This window comes from Amia ocellicauda, chromosome 2 (assembly GCF_036373705.1).
Source record: "Amia ocellicauda isolate fAmiCal2 chromosome 2, fAmiCal2.hap1, whole genome shotgun sequence".
Taxonomy (NCBI): domain Eukaryota; kingdom Metazoa; phylum Chordata; class Actinopteri; order Amiiformes; family Amiidae; genus Amia; species Amia ocellicauda.
Window position 1 is genome coordinate 10,084,509 of NC_089851.1, and position 18,940 is coordinate 10,103,448.

General features: G+C 38.3%; 1 protein-coding gene across 1 annotated transcript; it reads left to right on the top strand.

The window, feature by feature from the left end:
• Nucleotides 1–1,231: 1,231 nt before the first annotated feature.
• On the top strand, nt 1,232–11,640 carry LOC136764049 (outer dynein arm-docking complex subunit 2). Its single transcript, XM_066717881.1, has 10 exons — nt 1,232–1,316; nt 1,660–1,869; nt 2,008–2,244; nt 2,452–2,562; nt 3,081–3,235; nt 4,289–4,531; nt 5,705–5,819; nt 6,316–6,504; nt 7,197–7,418; nt 8,874–11,640. The coding sequence occupies exons 2-10, from the start codon at nt 1,660–1,662 to the stop codon at nt 8,985–8,987; spliced, it is 1,596 nt and encodes a 531-aa protein (XP_066573978.1). The 5' UTR covers nt 1,232–1,316; the 3' UTR covers nt 8,988–11,640.
• The last annotated feature ends 7,300 nt before the right edge of the window (nt 11,641–18,940 follow it).

Here is an 18,940-nt window from a genome sequence, read left to right on the forward strand (position 1 = left end):
ATATCTGCTTTATTTTATTTTTGTTTCCAGTATAGCCTATATGCAGGCAGTTGTCTTTTAAAAAAAGAGAGACTTCCAAAGTTTACTGATCAGTTTTGTTCTTTATTGATCTATTTTCCTGGATTTTTTTAAGTATAAAATAGTTTATAATTTTGTGATATTCAATTAAAAGCAAAACATAGCCTGTTTGAAGCACATAGGCTATATATTTTAAACAAGAGACTATGGTATATAGCACACCTTAAGTGTATTGATTTATTGGTTAAATGGTCAAGGATCAAGCAGTACAGTTTCCATAATAAATAATTGGCATTGATATTTAGGTAACCACAGGATATTTGTTTTACAAGCAGAAACTAAATTGCCTAATCAGCTAGTCATTTGGACTACTTTCGAATTAGGTTACTTGATATTCTTTCTGGTGAAATTTTAGCTGTATTAATATATAGAAGGTTTGTTGAGCTGCCACTGCCTATCATGCAATCTCTAAGGTGCTGGAGCCCTGTTTCCTTTTATACCGAGTGGTTTGTTGCAAGACTGAAATTAGCAACAAGTTAGTGAATAACTATTAAAATTATTGTTATCTTACAGAGAGAGACATTTAATATCTGATATTAAAGTCACCTATTTCTTTGTTAATGTATTTAAGGAGAGTGTGGGAGTAGCAATTAGAGATATTTGATTTAAGAATGTGTTTGTTTGCTTGACACAGGGCATTATTATTCTTTGCAGATCTCATAATTACTCAGTGTGATTTAACCCTTATAAGAGGTGTCCACCCTCTGCTGGCGTGAGAGAATTTTAGTCTCCTCATTTATCTGTCTGTGTGCCGCATTTGTTTTAGTTTTCTCTGATAAACATTACCAAATGTTTGGTTCTTATGGAATTAAAGGTGTTCTGTTGGGGCTTTCATATTTTATCAGCTTGCAATACCCTGTTCCATGAGTCCAAAAGAGAATAAGTGTAGTTTTGAATGCAGGATATTCCTAGTTTTTTCCATTTAAATAAATACAATCAATGATCTGAAAATGTTGATAATGTAGATACACATAACATGTTTAACTTTATATATAAAGTTTATTAAGTAAAAAGTAAAGTATGCACATTCAATTCTTAAATCTTCTTATGCCAACCATTTAATTAATTAATGCTTTGAATGATTATTTCAGGGAGGCAACCAGACAGCAACTGTGATTGCTTTGTGCTCATTGAAGGACTTAAATTTAGCACAGGAGACATGCCAATTGGCCATCAGGGATACAGGTATCCTTGAAGTTCTCCTCAACTTGCAGGATTCAGAATCGATTAAATGCAAGGTCAGTAGTCCTGCCAAAGAACCTTTATGCCTGTAGATAAATGCCATTATATTGTATGTATGTATTTAGTACAGAGCTCTCTTAGTCAGCATAACAAATGCTAATGTTTAAAGATGTAGGGTAACAATTGTTATGTTTTTCAGATCAAATGTTTATAGTGAAGCTTTAAATACATTATCAGTTCCTCCATTTTTATAAACAATTGTCTAACAGCATTGAAATGTATGGTGATCTTTAAGGTACTTTTAAAGCAAAGTTATCACCTTAGTGCTATTGTGTTCTTCAGATTAAGTGTATTAAGAATTGTGCACAATTAAAAGGATTGGTTCTCATTTCCAATTAGATGGCTTCCCTGAAAATCTTAAAGGAAATCAGCGGCAACGCACAGATCCAGAGAGCCATTGCTGACCTTGGTGGTTCACAAACCTTGGTGAAAGTACTCAATTCCCCAGATAAGGACCTTCAATGTCTAGCTGCAGAGACAATTGCTAATGTGACCAAATTGAGAAGTGCAAGAAGGACAGTAAGACAGCATGGAGGAATAAAGAAACTTGTGAGTAAAAACTTAAACCATATTACTTTCCACTTTTTTCAAGGAACTTTTTTTTGTATTTGTTTGGTGATAGACCCATCTGCAGTCATATCTTTTACAGTCATCAAATTTGAGTCATGACACATCTAACGTTTTCAGGTGGAACTGCTGGACCGTGTCCCCGAAGACTCTGCCACCCTGACTCCTGAGCAGGAGAAAGACATCGAGGTGGCGCGGTGTGGTGCCCTGGCATTGTGGAACTGCAGTAAGAGACGCAAGAACAGAGAAGCCATTCGCAAAGCGGGGGGCATTCCACTGCTAGCTCGGCTCCTGAAATCACCTCATGAAAACATGCTGATCCCAGTAGTCGGTACACTGCAGGAATGTGCTTCTGAGGTAATGCATTTCAAAACTTTTAATTATCCCTGGAGAAAGTATTAATTTGGAGAAGTGTGGTTTTGAACAATACCATAGACTTTATAAACTCTTCAGTGCAACAAAGCAATGTCAAAAGGAACAATAAGTACTTTCTCCACTTTTTTAACTTCATTGTTAACCTTCAAACTGTGTAACCTTTTTTTTCTTTCTTTGTCTTATTTACAGCAAAGATACAGGGTTGCGATTCAGACCGAGACAACGATCGAAAACCTGGTGAAAAATCTTAAGTGTGATAACCAGGAACTTCAAATGCTTTGCGCCAGGGTTATCTTTAAGGTATTAATTCATTTGCAACTCTTTAATATGATGTAAACTTTTGAATGAAAAAAAAATACTGAAATCCATTTAAGTTACTATTGAAATAACGATAACTACTATCAAAGGATTTTTTTTGTCAGGAATTCTAGAATTATTTTTAATAATAATTTACATTCATGGTCATGCTTAATTGTCTTCTTCTAAAAAGGTTTAAACAAGAAAGGGTATTATTACTGCTAATGAGAATATACTGTGTGATACCTAGAATAAAGGAAAGTGGAATGTTTTGTTAATAAAAAATCTAATACAAGTTTCACACACTTTGGTTGTTGATTATCTGTAAATAATTGAAAATTCAACAAATGTTTAATGTGTTAGAAGGATATAGGCAAATTTAAGTGATGAGCATATTAAGTTGTATTTTTTATAGGAATAAAAAGACCCTTAAGTAAGAGGAATTACAAATGTGAAGTGAATGTCATTCATTTAAGTGTGAACTTAAGGAAATGCAATGTTTTTATTGACTTATTTCTTAGTGCGCAGAAGACAAGAAAACACGTGACCTTGTCAGACAGTATGAGGGGCTTCAGCCTTTGGTTTCTCTTCTGAACATGTCTGAGAACAAGCAACTCTTAGCTGCTACAACTGGAGCTATCTGGAAATGTTCCATCAGCATGGAGAATGTTGTGAAGTATGTATTAAATTAGGAATCTGCATTAACACCATTGTCAGAAAAGCTGCCAAGAATATGCAGTATGCAAACAGTACCCCCTTTTTCAGCCCAACGTCTAGGCCTAAACAAAATCAAAACCTTGACTTACCAGTGAATCGTAAATTGTATTTTAAAATAACAAACCGTGAAAATCACTGACCTAACATGATAAAAGAGAACTTTTTTTTTTTTTTTTAATAATTATACAAAACAGATAGACGTATAGATAGCCTATATTGCCTCCTATTAAAGAAGAACCTTATACGTTATATGAGCTGCATCTGAAAAGCTTTGGAAGGAGACACAAGAAGATAGACATAGGACAGTGACACGTTTTGAAGCTTTCTTGGTGACTTTTTTTCTTAATAGGAAGAGATCCCTGTCTACCAGAAAGTTGCCAGTAATGTTTTGATTGGCAGGAAGATGAAGCTTTTGATTTGAAGTGGACCTTATTTTAAGGCCATTTAATCGCGAATTTGCACACAAAACCAGTTTTGTACACAACGGAGCAGTCATGTTAATCATAGTCAAGTTGTTAAATTAAGGTTATACAGTAGTGGCAAAGACTGTCTGTTTTTCAAACAGTCAGGCATGTGATAAAAATGTTAGCTGAACTGGCAATATTAAGTAATATTGCACTTTGTATACTTACTTCCAATATAGACTTCATGCTTCATTGGTAATTATTCATAACACTGTTGCTATGCAGAAAAAAATATGAATATAGTAATAATAGTAATAGTATGTAAGTTATCCCTGAAACCCCAATCCAAAACACTTCATTATCGTACTTCAAAATTTTAAATTGTTGCTCTCTTATACTTAATAATATGAGTGAAAAAATGAGAAATTGTATCACACGAATCTACTTTATAATCTTAACACATAATGGTTACAGAAATGTTTCCCTGTGTATATAAAAACAGAATCGTATAACTCAACTATATATCAGAGGTTTGTTGAGGCTTTCTCAAACCACATTATATACTTTGGCTAATATCAACATTTAAACTCTCCTTCTTATGTCTTTAGGTTTCAGGAGTACAAAGCCATCGAAACCCTGGTTGGCCTGCTGACTGACCAGCCTGAAGAAGTCCTTGTCAATGTTGTGGGGGCTTTGGGAGAGTGTGCCCAAGAACCAGTCAATCGAGCGGTCATTCGAAAGTGTGGTGGCATTCAGCCACTGGTCAACCTGCTTACTGGAACCAATCAGGCACTACTTGTCAATGTTACCAGGGCTGTTGGCGCATGTGCTACTGAGCCTGAAAATATGGCGTAAGTCAATGTCTTTATACTTTTGTAAAGTTGTTATCCCTCCGTCTGAGGTGGCTTCAAATACTTATTGAGATCTTGCAACAGTGAAAGATGCCTTGGCATGTACAGAAGTGAACCCCATAATTACATGCTGATGCAGGTTGAAATCATGTTGAACACCATTATATGAGCAAAGAGCTAACTGCAGACTTGGAACATTTTTTATCTCTATTTTCTGCTTCACAATACACAGTAATTGGGTTTTGATCTTATGGTTTTCTGTATTACTATACTATATTCTTGGAGCTTTTATGTCTAAAGACCAAATGCTGTTATGTTCAGGCAGTATATCATTACAATGTCTTGCTCTTAGACTTCAATTAAGCTTGTTCTGACACAGGAATTAAAAATGTTAATATGAAATAATAATTAAAAATAATATAAACTATAGTCCTATAGTCCTTTAAATGATAATATATTAATACTTTATAATCATGTAAAACAATCTTCAGTTATGCGATTTCTTGAGTATTATTGCCTTAAAACATTAAAACAAATTAGTTTGTGGCTGCTTAAGAGTTCCCACATCAAACAAAGGCATTATAGCCAAACACAGTGGTCATACGTTCATACTTTCTAAGGGAATGTAATTTCAGCATATATTATGAGTTTATGCTTAGTTATGGAGATAAATATTGTATTGCTTCTAGTGGTTTTGTCTTTTATCTGTCTTGTGGCCATGTTATGTTGTATTAGTGTATATTATAGTTTATATTAATTTGATGAATTATTTGTATAGTCCTAATTAGATTTTTTTCCTGCTTCCAAACAGGATGGTCAGAACTGTTTTTTTTTTAATTAAGTAAGAATAGAATAAGCAATCTAGAATTACTCAGCAGCCCATTAAGGTAAATTTAAAGTAAGTAAATTCAACTCTAGCTGAAATTCTCAGGCAAGTGTTTCTTCAACAATTATTTGATTGAGAGAGAATTATCATTGAATCCTAAGAAAGGAACAAGTGCAAGTACTTAAAGGCATACACAATGCAATATACTCAAGGTAAAAAAATAATAATCTGAAAAACATTTGCCAAGAAAATTGTTTATATTGTGGCAAATGAGATACATAAACCAGTAAATATGCCATCAGTATATTCTGCACGTTATAACATGCTGTGTCTTTTACACATTACAGGATAATTGATCGCTTGGATGGGATTCGCTTGCTTTGGTCCTTGCTGAAGAATCCAAATCCAGATGTTCAAGCCAGTGCCACAATGGCATTGTGTGTTTTTATCGGAAACACAAAGGTAATATGTGACGATTACTCACTGTAATAAGGTTCTTAATTTGTTAGTTTGTTCTCTAAAGCAACAATTTAATGTTCATTTTCATCATGAAGCTACTGGAGATTTTATGATGTAAACAGCCAAGATTATTTTCATTAGAGATCCCCTTATCCTACATGTTATACATCAAACAGAGTGAGTAACCATGGGTTATCTTTTGGATTCCCCAAACTCAGGGACTCAAGGTGTACACAAAACTCATGGAGGCCAATAATATTTCCATTTGTATGTCTTCATACTTGGCAGAACTCCAGTATTCAATTTTCAGTTTGTTAAAGTGGCATATCTTGGATATTTTTATTTTGTATATTTGTACATACTTACCAGCTCATTACATCAGCTCAGATAGTTTGACTGTAATCTAAAATCTGATAATATTCTTTTGAGTTTCTTGAATTCCATGCACTGAAGGCATAATGTGCTAATGATTTTTTTTCTTTTTTTTACTTTATATTAGGATGCAGGAGAAATTGTGTATTCCTTTGTGGGTGGATTGGAACTTATTTTGAAGTTGTTGAAATCCACAAATGACGAAGTTCTGGCAAGTGGATGTGCTGCTATTGCAAAAATAGCCAAAAACGAAGCAAATATGGCAATTTTAACAGACTATGGGATTGTGACCATGTTGACAGAGCTGACAAAAACAGTAAGTAACAGCTACATAATACTACATAGTATTGCATAAAGATTAGTGATGGTTGCATTGTACATACTCAGTTTCACCTTCACAAACTGGTTTAGAATTATTCTTTAGCTGTATTACATATCAGGAAACAAATTAATTGTATTTTTTAAATAGCATAGTCAAACCAAACTTAATAATAATTTGGTAAACTATAAATAGTATTTGATGTAAATTAGAACTAAGAAAATTTACACAGTATTGTTCCACTTACGCTATATATTATTACAATAATAATAATAATAATAATAATAATAAGGAATTCCTTTATAAGTGACAATATAATTTCCTTAAATTGTAAAAAAAAAGAAAAGAAAAAAAAGCATCCTTGGATAAGGGCATCCTGGAAATGCTGTGGAGTTCATGGTTCAAACCTGTTTAATTGGGGTCAACTACATAGATTTTAGTGCTTAGATCTTCCTGATTTCTTCCTGTTCAAAATACTCAGGAAATACTCAGGAAATAATTTTAGGATTGTTTCCCCTAAAAACAATCTACATAATTTGAAGAAAGTTTGTTTTGCAGTGACACCTAGATATCTAAAACGCTTGCATTTAAATCAGTATCTGTGTTTGTGTGTACATTTTATCAGCAATCAATCAATATATATTTTTTAAAGCTTGTGTATTTGTTCTTTGTTGTCTTAAATTGTGCAGACTGATGACAAACTGCGCCGTCACTTGGCAGAGGCTGTTGCTACCTGCTGTAGGCAGAGCAGCGGCAGAGTTTCCTTTGGGGAGGCTGGGGCTGTTGCCCCTCTAGTGCGCTACCTCAAATCCAGAGACATTGCAGTCCAAAGGGAAACGGCACAAGCCTTGTTTCAGCTTTCAAAGGACCCCAATAACTGCATCACCATGCATGAAAATGGAGTCGTGAAGGTAAGTTACCGGCTGTGACCTTTTTAATAAAAATAATCTTAAACTACATTCCTTTTATTATGTAATATAATGCAGATGTAATTCTTAGTCACAAACAAGTGTTAATTGAGGCCTAACATGGCTGCCATCTTTTTTGCATGCCAAACAGACAGCCTACCTGTCTCTGTGTATTGTGGCTCCTGCCTAAGATGCAGGTGATGCTTCTTCCTTCCTTGGTGTCTTGAATCTTACTGGTGTAATAACACTTCATCTGGTCTTGTTACTGGAAGACTGTGTTGGATCTTGAAGACCCACTGCTTGACCTCTGATGTTCCCTCTCATCTCACAGGGTTGTTTGGACGCTATTAATAATAACCCATTTTGATGTAAAAAATGCACACACTGAACACATTTAGAATAGTTTCAGGGCCAGAGTGCATGAGCCCAAATGTGTATTTATTTAAATTCAAGACCACAGCTCACCACAGACTTCATTTATCAATTTTCCTCTCTATTTCATCTGTGCATACATTTTATTTTATTTTTTTAATAATGTAAACTTTTAGTGACTTCATACACAGTAACATGCATTTAATTGAATTTGACTTTTGTATTTTATGCATTACTTATCTAAAGGTGTTGTGTGAGCTGAGAAAAAAAAAAAAAAAAGTTCTACAGTCAGATTTTACAGCCCTGCATAACAACAACTCTGAATCTGGGGCAGTGGAAGAGTACTGTAGTCCATGTTTGTTTGTTTAATGCAAGACATTAAAGCACATCTCATCAAGGTTCAAGACGCATGTGCTTACAGCAGTAACTCATACCTAATACCTTCTAATAAGTTAGAATAGGTAATGCTTTAATCCAAAGCTTACATTGAATTCATCAGTCCATAATACTTTAGTGTCACTTTTGAAAGTACATATTTGTTTTTATCCATTTTTATTTTTAGTTGGCATATATCAACCCGACTTCACAAATGAGAATATTAATTTAAGTTTTTGAGTTTCTGAGGTGGCTCTAGGTTTCTTTTATGTTGAATATATGTATAGTGTGTTTGTTGAAATATGCTGCAGATACTGGTTAAGGTTCAGTCTTTTTGTTTTGTTGATTTGATTTTTGCTTTTACTGTTTCAGTTATTCATATAATTGTACAGATCAAACCAGTTTATTTATGTATTTTTCGATTTAATTTGTGTTACTTTTTGTATTATAATACTAAAGGCAGGACTGTGAAGTTGTGGTTAGGGCTCTGGACTCAGGACTCATAACTGGAAGGTTGTGGGTTCAAGTCCTGGGTTGGGGCAGTGCTGTTATACTCTTGAGCAATGTACTTCACTTAGATTGCTCCAGTAAAATGCCCAGCTGTATAAATAGGTACAAATGTAAGTTGCCCTGGATAAGAATGTCTGCTAAATGACAAATAATGTAATATAATGAGTTTATCCTTCATCTCCCCCCTTGTTGCCCAAACAGCTTCTCCTGGACATGGTCAGCTCAACTGATGAAGTTCTGCAGGAGGCATCTGCTGGTTGTGTGGCCAACATCCGCAGGCTTGCTCTGGCTAATGAAAAGGCCAGATATGGTTAAACTGCTTAATATTCGTTTGACACTTATGTGTCATACATAATTTTGTGCGCTAAACACATGGGATGAAATGGTTATTATGTGCACATAATGGTTATTTAGTAGGACAAAATGTGAATTATGTGCATAACTTTTGCATTTGGTGGACCTAAATGTGAATTATGTGCACATAATGGTTATTATGTGCTTAAAATTGTCATTTTGTGGGACTAAATGTGAATTATGTGTGCATAGCGTTTGCATTTGGTGGGACGAAATGCAAATGTTGTGCATAGCGTTTGCATTTGGTGGGGCAAAATGCGAATTATGTGCATAGCGTTTGCATTTGGTGGGACGAAATGCGAATGTTGTGCATAGTGTTTGCATTTGGTGGGGTAAATGTGAATTATGTGTGCATAAATTGTCATTTTGTGGATGAAATGCGAATTTTGTGCATAGCGTTTGCATTTGGTGGGACAAAATGCGAATTATGTGTGCATAAATGGTCATTTTGTGGGAAGAAATGCGAATGTTGTGCATAGCGTTTGCATTTGGTGGGACGAAATGCGAATGATGCGCATAGCGTTTGCATTTGATGGGATGAAATGCGAATGATGCGCATAGTGTTTGCATTTGGTGGGACTAAATGTGAATTATGTGTGCATAAATGGTCATTTTGTGGGAAGAAATGCGAATGTTGTACATAGTGTTTGCATTTGGTGGGACGAAATGCGAATGATGCGCATAGCGTTTGCATTTGGTGGGACGAAATTTGAATGTTGTGCATAGCGTTTGCATTTGGTGGGACGAAATGTGAATGATGTGTGCATAAATGGTCATTTTGTGGGAAGAAATGCGAATGTTGTGCATAGCGTTTGCATTTGGTGGGACGAAATGCGAATGATGCGCATAGCGTTTGCATTTGATGGGATGAAATGCGAATGATGCGCATAGTGTTTGCATTTGGTGGGACTAAATGTGAATTATGTGTGCATAAATGGTCATTTTGTGGGAAGAAATGCAAATGTTGTACATAGTGTTTGCATTTGGTGGGACGAAATGCGAATGATGCGCATAGCGTTTGCATTTGGTGGGACGAAATGCGAATGTTGTGCATAGCGTTTGCATTTGGTGGGACGAAATGTGAATGATGTGCATAGCGTTTGCATTTAATCCCACAAAATGACAATTTTATGCACACAACCATTTTATGGACATAATTTTGCATTTTGTGGGACAAAATGTGAATGACATGCACATAATGGTTATGTGGGATTAAATGCAAATTACACCGATCAGCCAAAACATTATGACAACCTGCCTAATATTGTGTAGGTCCCCCTTTTGCCACCAAAACAGCCCTGACCCGTCGAGGCATGGACTCCACTAGACCTCTGAAGGTGTGCTGTGGTATCTGGCACCAAGACGTTAGCAGCAGATCCTTTAAGTCCTGTAAGTTGAGAGGTGGGGCCTCCATGGATCGGACTTGTTTGTCCAGCACATCCCACATATGCTCGATTGGATTGAGATCTGGGGAATTTGGAGGCCAAGTCAACACCTTGAACTCGTGATTCATCAGACCAGGCCACCTTCTTCCATTGCTCCGTGGTCCAGTTCTGATGCCCACGTGCCCATTGTAGGTGCTTTCGGCAGTGGACAGGGGTCAGCATGGGCACCCTGACTGGTCTGCAGCTACGCAGCCCGATATGCGACAAATTGTGATGCACTGTGTGTTCTGACACCTTTCTATCAGAACCAGCATTCACTTTTTCAGCAATTTGAGCTACAGTAGCTCGTTTGTTGGATCGGACCGCACGGGCCAGCCTTCGCTCCCCACGTGCATCATGAGCCTTGGCCGCCCATGACCCTGTCGCCAGTTCACCGCTTTTCCTTCCTTGGACCTCTTTTGATAGGTACTGACCACTGCAGACAGGGAACACCCCACAAGAGCTGCAGTTTTGGAGATGCTCTGACCCAGTCGTCTAGCCATCACAATTTGGCCCTTGTCAAAGTCACTCAGATCCTTACGCTTGCCCATTTTTCCTGCTTCTAACACATCAAATTTGAGGACTTGCTGCCTAATATATCCCACCCACTGACAAGTGCCATGAACATGAGATTATCAGTGTTATTCACTTCACCTGTCAGTGGTCATTATGTTATGGCTGATCGATGTATGTGCATAAAATGGTCATTCTGTTGTGAAATGTGTATTGTGTGACACAAATGGCGTCCCATGTGTCAACCATGGACACAGTGTATCAGTAGTTACAAAGTAATCGGTAAGTAATGTCTTGCTCAGGCAGAAAACTGGAGACACTTCTTCACACAGAGAGTTGTCACAATCTGGAACATCTGGAACCAGCGATGTGGTTGAAGAGACAATTTGGGAACATTCAGAAATAGACTGGATAAGATCCTTTGATCACTTAGTTATTAATGGACACCAAACGAGCACAATGGGTCGAATTGCCTCCTCTTGATTGTACACTTTCTTATGTTCTTATTAAAAAAATATGACATGGTTAAGTCATTCAGTAATGTGTTGCTTGAGGACACTGCTGCTATGGCCTTGATTTCCCTTTGACGTTTTCTCTTGCTATGTTTTCATATTGCTAAGGGCATGGGCAAAGCCAAGGGCATGGCATTAAATAAACACTGAAACATTGTTCCTTTCTATTCTTTTGGGCTATTTTTCTTGCATTGTTGCTACAGTAAACATGACTAATGTAGGAAAGGGGGGATCCATCTCAAACAAGGGAGTGTTCAGAGACACGTGTGTCATGAGTACCCCTAAAATAGTTCAGTCCATACAGTCCATCAGTGATTGAGGGGTGGGGCAGGAAAGATTTAGAACGTTTGGATTTCTTCTAGGTACACTTGCACAAAGTCAGTGATTTTGTAGGCATATAGTCAGGTGTATGATTAAACAATTATACCAAACAGGTGCAATTCAATACAGTGAGGGAAAAAAGTATTTGATCCCCTGCTGATTTTGTATGTTTGCCCACTGACAAAGAAATGATCAGTCTATAATTTTAATGGTAGGTGTATTTTAACAGTAAGAGAGAGAATAACAAAAAAATCCAGAAAAACGCATTTCAAAAAAGTTATAAATTGATTTGCATGTTAATGAGGGAAATAAGTATTTGACCCCTTCGACTTAGTACTTCGTGGCAAAACCCTTGTTGGCAATCACAGAGGTCAGACTTTCTTGTAGTTGGCCACCAGGTTTGCACACATCTCAGGAGGGATTTTGTCCCACTCCTCTTTGCAGATCCTCTCCAAGTCATTAAGGTTTCGAGGCTGATGTTTGACAACTCGAACCTTCAGCTCCCTCCACAGATTTTCTATGGGATTAAGGTCTGGAGACTGGCTAGGCCACTCCAGGTCCTTAATGTGCTTCTTCCTGAGCCACTCCTTTGTTGCCTTGGCTGTGTGTTTTTGGTCATTGTCATGCTGGAATACCCATCCACGACCCATTATCAATGCCCTGGCTGAGGGAAGGAGGTTCTCACCCAAGATTTGACGGTACATGGCCCCGTCCATCGTCCCTTTGATGCGGTGCAGTTGTCCTGTCCCCTTAGCAGAAAAACACCCCCAAAGCATAATGTTTCCACCTCCATGTTTGACAGTGGGGATGGTGTTCTTGTTGTCATTCCTCCTCCTCCAAACACGGCGAGTTGAGTTAATGCCAAAGAGCTTGATTTTGGTCTCATCTGACCACAACACTTTCACCCAGTTCTCCTCTGAATCATTCAGATGTTCATTGGCAAACTTCAGATGGGCCTGTACATGTGCTTTCTTGAGCAGGTGGACCTTGCGGGCGCTGCAGGATTTCAGTCCTTCACGGCGTAGTGTGTTACCAATTGTTTTCTTGGTGACTATGGTCCCAGCTGCCTTGAGATCATTAACAAGATCCTCCCGTGTAGTTCTGCGCTGATTCCTCACTGTTCTCATGATCATTGAAACTCCACGTGGTGAGATCTTGCATGGAGCCCCAGACTGAGGGAGTCTGACAGTTATTTTGTGTTTCTTCCATTTACGAATAATCGCACCAACTGTTGTCACCTTCTCACCAAGCTGCTTGGCGATGGTCTTGTAGCCCATTCCAGCCTTGTGTAGGTCTACAATCTTGTCCCTGACATCCTTGGACAGCTCTTTGGTCTTGGCCATGGTGGAGAGTTTGGAATCTGATTGATTGATTGCTTCTGTGGACAGGTGTCTTTTATACAGGTAACGAGCTGAGATTAGGAGCACTCCCTTTAAGAGAGTGCTCCTAATCTCAGCTCGTTACCTGTATAAAAGACACCTGGGAGCCAGAAATCTTGCTGTTGTTAGGGGAATCAAATACTTATTTCCCTCATTAAAATGCAAATCAATGTATAACTTTTTTGAAATGAGTTTTTCTGGATTTTTTTGTTGTTATTCTGTCTCTCACTGTTAAAATACACCTACCATTAAAATTACAGACTGATCATTTCTTTGTCAGTGGGCAAACGTACAGAATCAGCATGGGATCAAATACTTTTTTTCCCCTCACTGTATGTAGGTTGAAACACAATCATTAACTGAAACAGATACAGCTGTGTAGGAGGAATAAAACTGGCTGAGGAACAGCCAAACTCAGCTAACAAAGTGAGGTTGCTGAAACTCATACACCATGGCAAGACTGAGCACAGCAACAAGACACAAGGTAGTTATACTGCATCAGCAAGGTCTCTCCCAGGCAGAAATTTTAAGGCAGACAGGGGTTTCCAGATGTGCTGTCCAATCTCTTTTGGAGAAGGACAAAGATACGGGCAACGTTGAAGAGCGTAGATGCAGTGGTCGGCCATGGAAACTTACTGCAACAGATGAAAGACACATCATGCTTACTTCCCTTCACAATCAGAAGATGTCCAGAAGTGCCATCAGCTCAGAATTGGCAGAACACAGTGGGATCCTGGTACACCCATCTACTGTCCTGAGAAGTCTGGTCAGAAGTGGCCTTCATGGAAGACTTGCAGCCAAAAAGCCATACCTCCGACATGGCAACAAGGCGAAGCAACACAATTATGCACGAATACACAGGAACTGGGGTGCAGAAAAATGGCAGCAGGTGCGCTGGACTAATGAGTCAAAATTTGAAATATTTGTCTGTAGTAGAAAGCAGTTTGTTCGCCGAAGGGCTGGAGTGTCTGCAGGCAACAGTGAAGCATGGTGGAAGTTCCTTGTAAGTTTGGGGCTGCATTTCTGTAAATGGAGTTGGGGATTTGGTCAGAATGATTGGTCTCCTCAATGCTGAGAAATATAGGCAGATACTTATCCATCATGCAATACCATCAGGGAGGCATCTGATTGGCCCCAAATGTGTTCTGCAGCATGACAACGACCCCAAACATACAGCGACAGTCATTAAGAACTATCATCAGCGTAAAGAAGAACAAGAAGTCCTGGAAGTGATGGTATGGCCCCCACAGAACCCTGATCTCAACATCGAGTCTGTCTGGGATTACATGAAGAGAGAGAAGCAACTGAGGCTGCCTAAATCCACAGAAGAACTGTGGTTAGTTCTCCAAGATGTTTGGGCCAACCTACCTGCCGAGTTCCTTCAAAAACTGTCACACCAAATATGGATTTAATGTAGATTTTTCTGCTGTTCACTCACTTTGCATTTAGTTAATTGATAAATATAATCAATTAACATGTCTATTTATGAAAGCATTCTTACTTTACAGCATTTTTTCACACCTGCCTAAAACTTTTGCACAGTACTGTACATATTGTTTTTTGTTTTCTTTGACTTTTTTGTTTGTTTGGAAAGTCTGTTGGATTATACTTTTGGATTTCAAATAAATTAAGTTTTTCAATTTTTACATCAAATCGTATTTCGTTTAATCTGATTATTCTTTGGAATATTGTGTGCGTCTTAATGCTAGGCCCTCCTCATCCATGGCTTTCAAGAAACAGCTGCTACAGGTTCCATATTGGTCCAATTAACCTGTCAATCAGTGAACCACACTTTGTCACATTCAGTTGACTATGTAAGAGAAAAGTCAAATTAGTTTGTTTCCCAATCCAGTTTCCCAAAACTCTTTGTCTTGTATTGTATTAGTTATTTTGAAAGATAATCTGATTCTGTTCTGTCTGCGTTGTCGGTTTTAGTTTAATTTTTCAAATAGAGCACTTTTAAAAATAATAGTCATGTTTATATAGTGCCTTACATATATCAAACTGCTTGCTGTGTTGGTTTTTTGTCCACAGGGCTTTTTCCTCCACAGCAAGAGCACTGGCAGCGGCAGTAAAATCCGAGGCCCGGCTGCCCGGCCTGAGCCTTGGTGTTTCGTTAGAGATCTCTGGTGCAAACACTGACCGGCTCCCCCGCTGAACATTTTCCTGGTTCACACGCATGTGAGCTTCTCTCCAGTCGTGTTCTTGTATTATTATTGCATAAGAGCACTTATGATTCAGTCAATTCCTACTGGAAAAGCATTCTAAATGTTGTGTTTTCCCCCACATTAATTCACTATCACTACAATGCAGAATTCTCACATGAAGGTTTACATTGTTGAATGCAGCATTCGTTCATTCTTCTCTCCCAGAAGAGGGAGGTAGTTATAGTAGAAGATTCAATCCTTAGAGGTGTAGACCAGACAGTGTGTTCTAGTGATAAGGAGACCCACATGTTGTCTTGCCTGCCTGGTGCTCAGGTTGCAGATCTCCCTAAACTAGGAAATGGGCTACTGGCCAAAGCTGGGGGGAATCCACTGGTCATGGTCCACATTGGAACCAATGACATAGGAAAAGGTAGGGCAGAGGTTCTGCAAGACACATTTAAACAGTTAGGAACAAAACTAAAGAGCAGAACCTCCACAGTAGTTTTCTCTGAAATACTTCTGGTACCATGTGCATGGCCAGGGAGACAGGCTGATATTAGAAAGTTTAACACGTGGTTGAGTGCAGATGTAACATATGACGCAGAAAGCACTTGTCCGTGCGCGCAGCACGGCATAATACAGTCAGAAATTCAGAAATTTAATCCCGCAACACAAGAAATCTGAACAGGTACCGCAGTTCCCACGGGAGAGCCGCGGAAATGCAGACCTCTACTTTGAGGCATTCTTTCAAAAAACAAGGACCAAGTCTAAAACAATGGTCTACAATTTTAGAAAAGCAAACCTTGAAGGTATTAGGCGGCACTTAGAAGAGTTAAACTGGAGCACACTGGATACAGATTCAGTTGAAAATGGATGGTTATATTTTAAGAATATACTACTTGAGGCTCAGGAGAAATTTTTACCAAAACTTAGAAAATTGAGGACCAAAAAACATTGGCCAATATGGTTTAACAGAAGTATGCAAAAAAATATAAAGAGAAAGAAAATGTTGTATAGCACATACAAAAGGGATAGAGACAAAACAAAATACAAAGAATATGTTGAACTGCAAAGAGATCTTAAGGAAGGGATCAGGAAAGCAAAGAGGGAAATAAAAACATAGGTCTTGGAGCTAAAACTAATGCAAAGAGCTTTTTTCAATACTAGCAATACAATACAGTAAGAGGTCAATAAAACAGGGTATCCGTGGATCCTTAAAAAGTCTTAAAATGTCTTAAATACTGTAATGTAAAAATAAGGCCTTAATTAGCATTAAAATGTCTTAAATTCACGTTTCAAAGGTCTTAAAAATGCAACTGAACTGATACCGTAAAGAAGATTTCATTTTATTTTGGCTCGTTTCTTTTTGAAATCATGTTACAAAAATGTGTTCCTGTTTATAACGAAGACTGAAATAAGGGGAACCAACAACAGTTACATGTTTGTGGGGGGTCGCTAGGTGCGCGAACCGGACATTAGTAAGTGGAGAAAAATGTGCGCTTCAACAATGGGGAAGTGCAAATTTAATGAAAACTGGTTACAATATTCTAGTTTTGCGCCTTGGTTAGAACAAATTAGTGGCAGTGTGTATGAGTTCCGGTGTAAATTTTGCAAGAAAGTTTTAAAACTCTGAACGATGGGGATCAAAGCTTTGCAGACCCATTTCCAGTGCGAAAAACACAAAGCGGCTGTGGAATCCTGTCAGAAAATGCCCGGCATTGCTCAGTTCGTCGCGCCCACCTCAGTACCAAAGAGCACTACTACATGCCGTGCAGCAGTATCAGCTTCAGCATCAAGCACCGTGGCCTCAGGTCCAACAGACATCCGAACAACGTGTGGCTCCACCGCAACACTTAGAGCTGAGGTACTCTGGTGTCTCCACACGGTTACAAAGCACCAGTCTTATACCGCCAATGAGTCTGTCGGGGACATTTTCCAAGCTATGTTTCCTGACTCTGAAATTGCTCGTACATTTGCATGCGGTAAGGACAAGACTGCCTACATTGCTAGATTTGGACTGGCCCCTTACATAACCAAGCTCCTCATCACGGATGTCAGCAAGGAAATGTTTGTTTTAATGTTTGACGAGAGCCTTAATGAGATGTCCAAAAAGAAGCAATTGGACCTGCATGTCCGATATTGGGGAGAAGATCACATTCAGTCAAGATACCTAGGGTCGCAATTCATGGGACATGGGACAGCTCAGGATTTGCTTCACCATTTCAAAGTAAGTAGCAACCCAAATATTTCTACATATTATAGCTAGCAATAATAACTTAAGTATTGAAAAAAATACTATCAGAAAATATTTTACATTTTACATATGACATTGCCCTGCATTTATGTGTATCACATGAGCTAAACTGATAAAGTACCTAACCTAATTCTATAATTTCAATCATGTTACACAGCCCTACAGTATACAGTTTTATATATAATTCTATATATAATTTCTATATAGTTTTTATATAAATGCATAATATAATTAATTATACAATTCTATATAATTAATTAATTATTTTTTACAGGAATGTGCAATGCAGCTGGACTTGCAAAAGTTTCTATCTGTTTCTATGTATGGACCGAATGTCAATTGGAGGTTTTTAGAGCTGCTGCAATTGAGCAGTTTGGTGGCTCACAGCTGACTGTGGTGGGGAGCTGTGGCCTCCATACCCTACATAACACCAGTAAATATGGCTTCTCCGTGTGGCAGCTGGAGAAGGTTCTGAGGGCCTTGCACATTCTCTTCCACAATGTGCCAGCTAGGAGGGAGGATTTCACTGCTCTAACCAAGTGCACAAAATTTCCACTACTGTTCTGTGGACACAGGTGGCTTGAAAATCTACCAGCCGTGGAGAGAGCTTTGGAGGTCTGGCCATCGGTTACTATGTACCTGGATGCAGTCAGAAAAAAACAGTTACCAAATCCTGGAACAGCATCTTATGACACTCTTGAAGTTGCTGAAAAAGACCCTCTTATTCGGGCAAAGATGCATTTCTACATGGCTATCACCAGGACCTTCAGTCCTTTCCTAGCCTTCTATCAAACAGATGTACCTGTGATTCCGTTCCTTGCCAAAGACTTGGCTGAACTGATGAAGGTATTGTAATTCTAGTACAGTGCAGATCTTGTTATGGGTGATTTACTATTAATTGCATGGATAGGTTAAGAGACAAGGGTATGAAGCAAACACAAAGAAGAATACTTGATAGTATTTTTCTATTGAATGTCGATTAATTAAATTGAATTCAAATGTAATATTTGGGTAACATTCTTTTTGGAAGAGTATGCTGAGGCGTTTTGTTAAGAAAGAGTTACTCAAGGATATCACTCCACTGTAGTTGGTGAGGCTGGATGTCAGTGACAAGCAGAGCTGGGTAAACCCAAAGGAATTTATCATAGGCCTGGGTGCAGATACACTCCTTAAGGTATTGTTCACCTACAAAATTGTAATTTTGATGGGTTCAGTTAAAAGCTTGCTTTTATAATAGATCAAAATAGGTTATAATAGGTTGTTTACCTTCCCTCATCAGGAACTACAAAAACAGCAAAATATAGGTGAACTCACATTCCTGGAGTTTAGGAAAGACTGCGCCAAGGTGATGCACACCATCATCC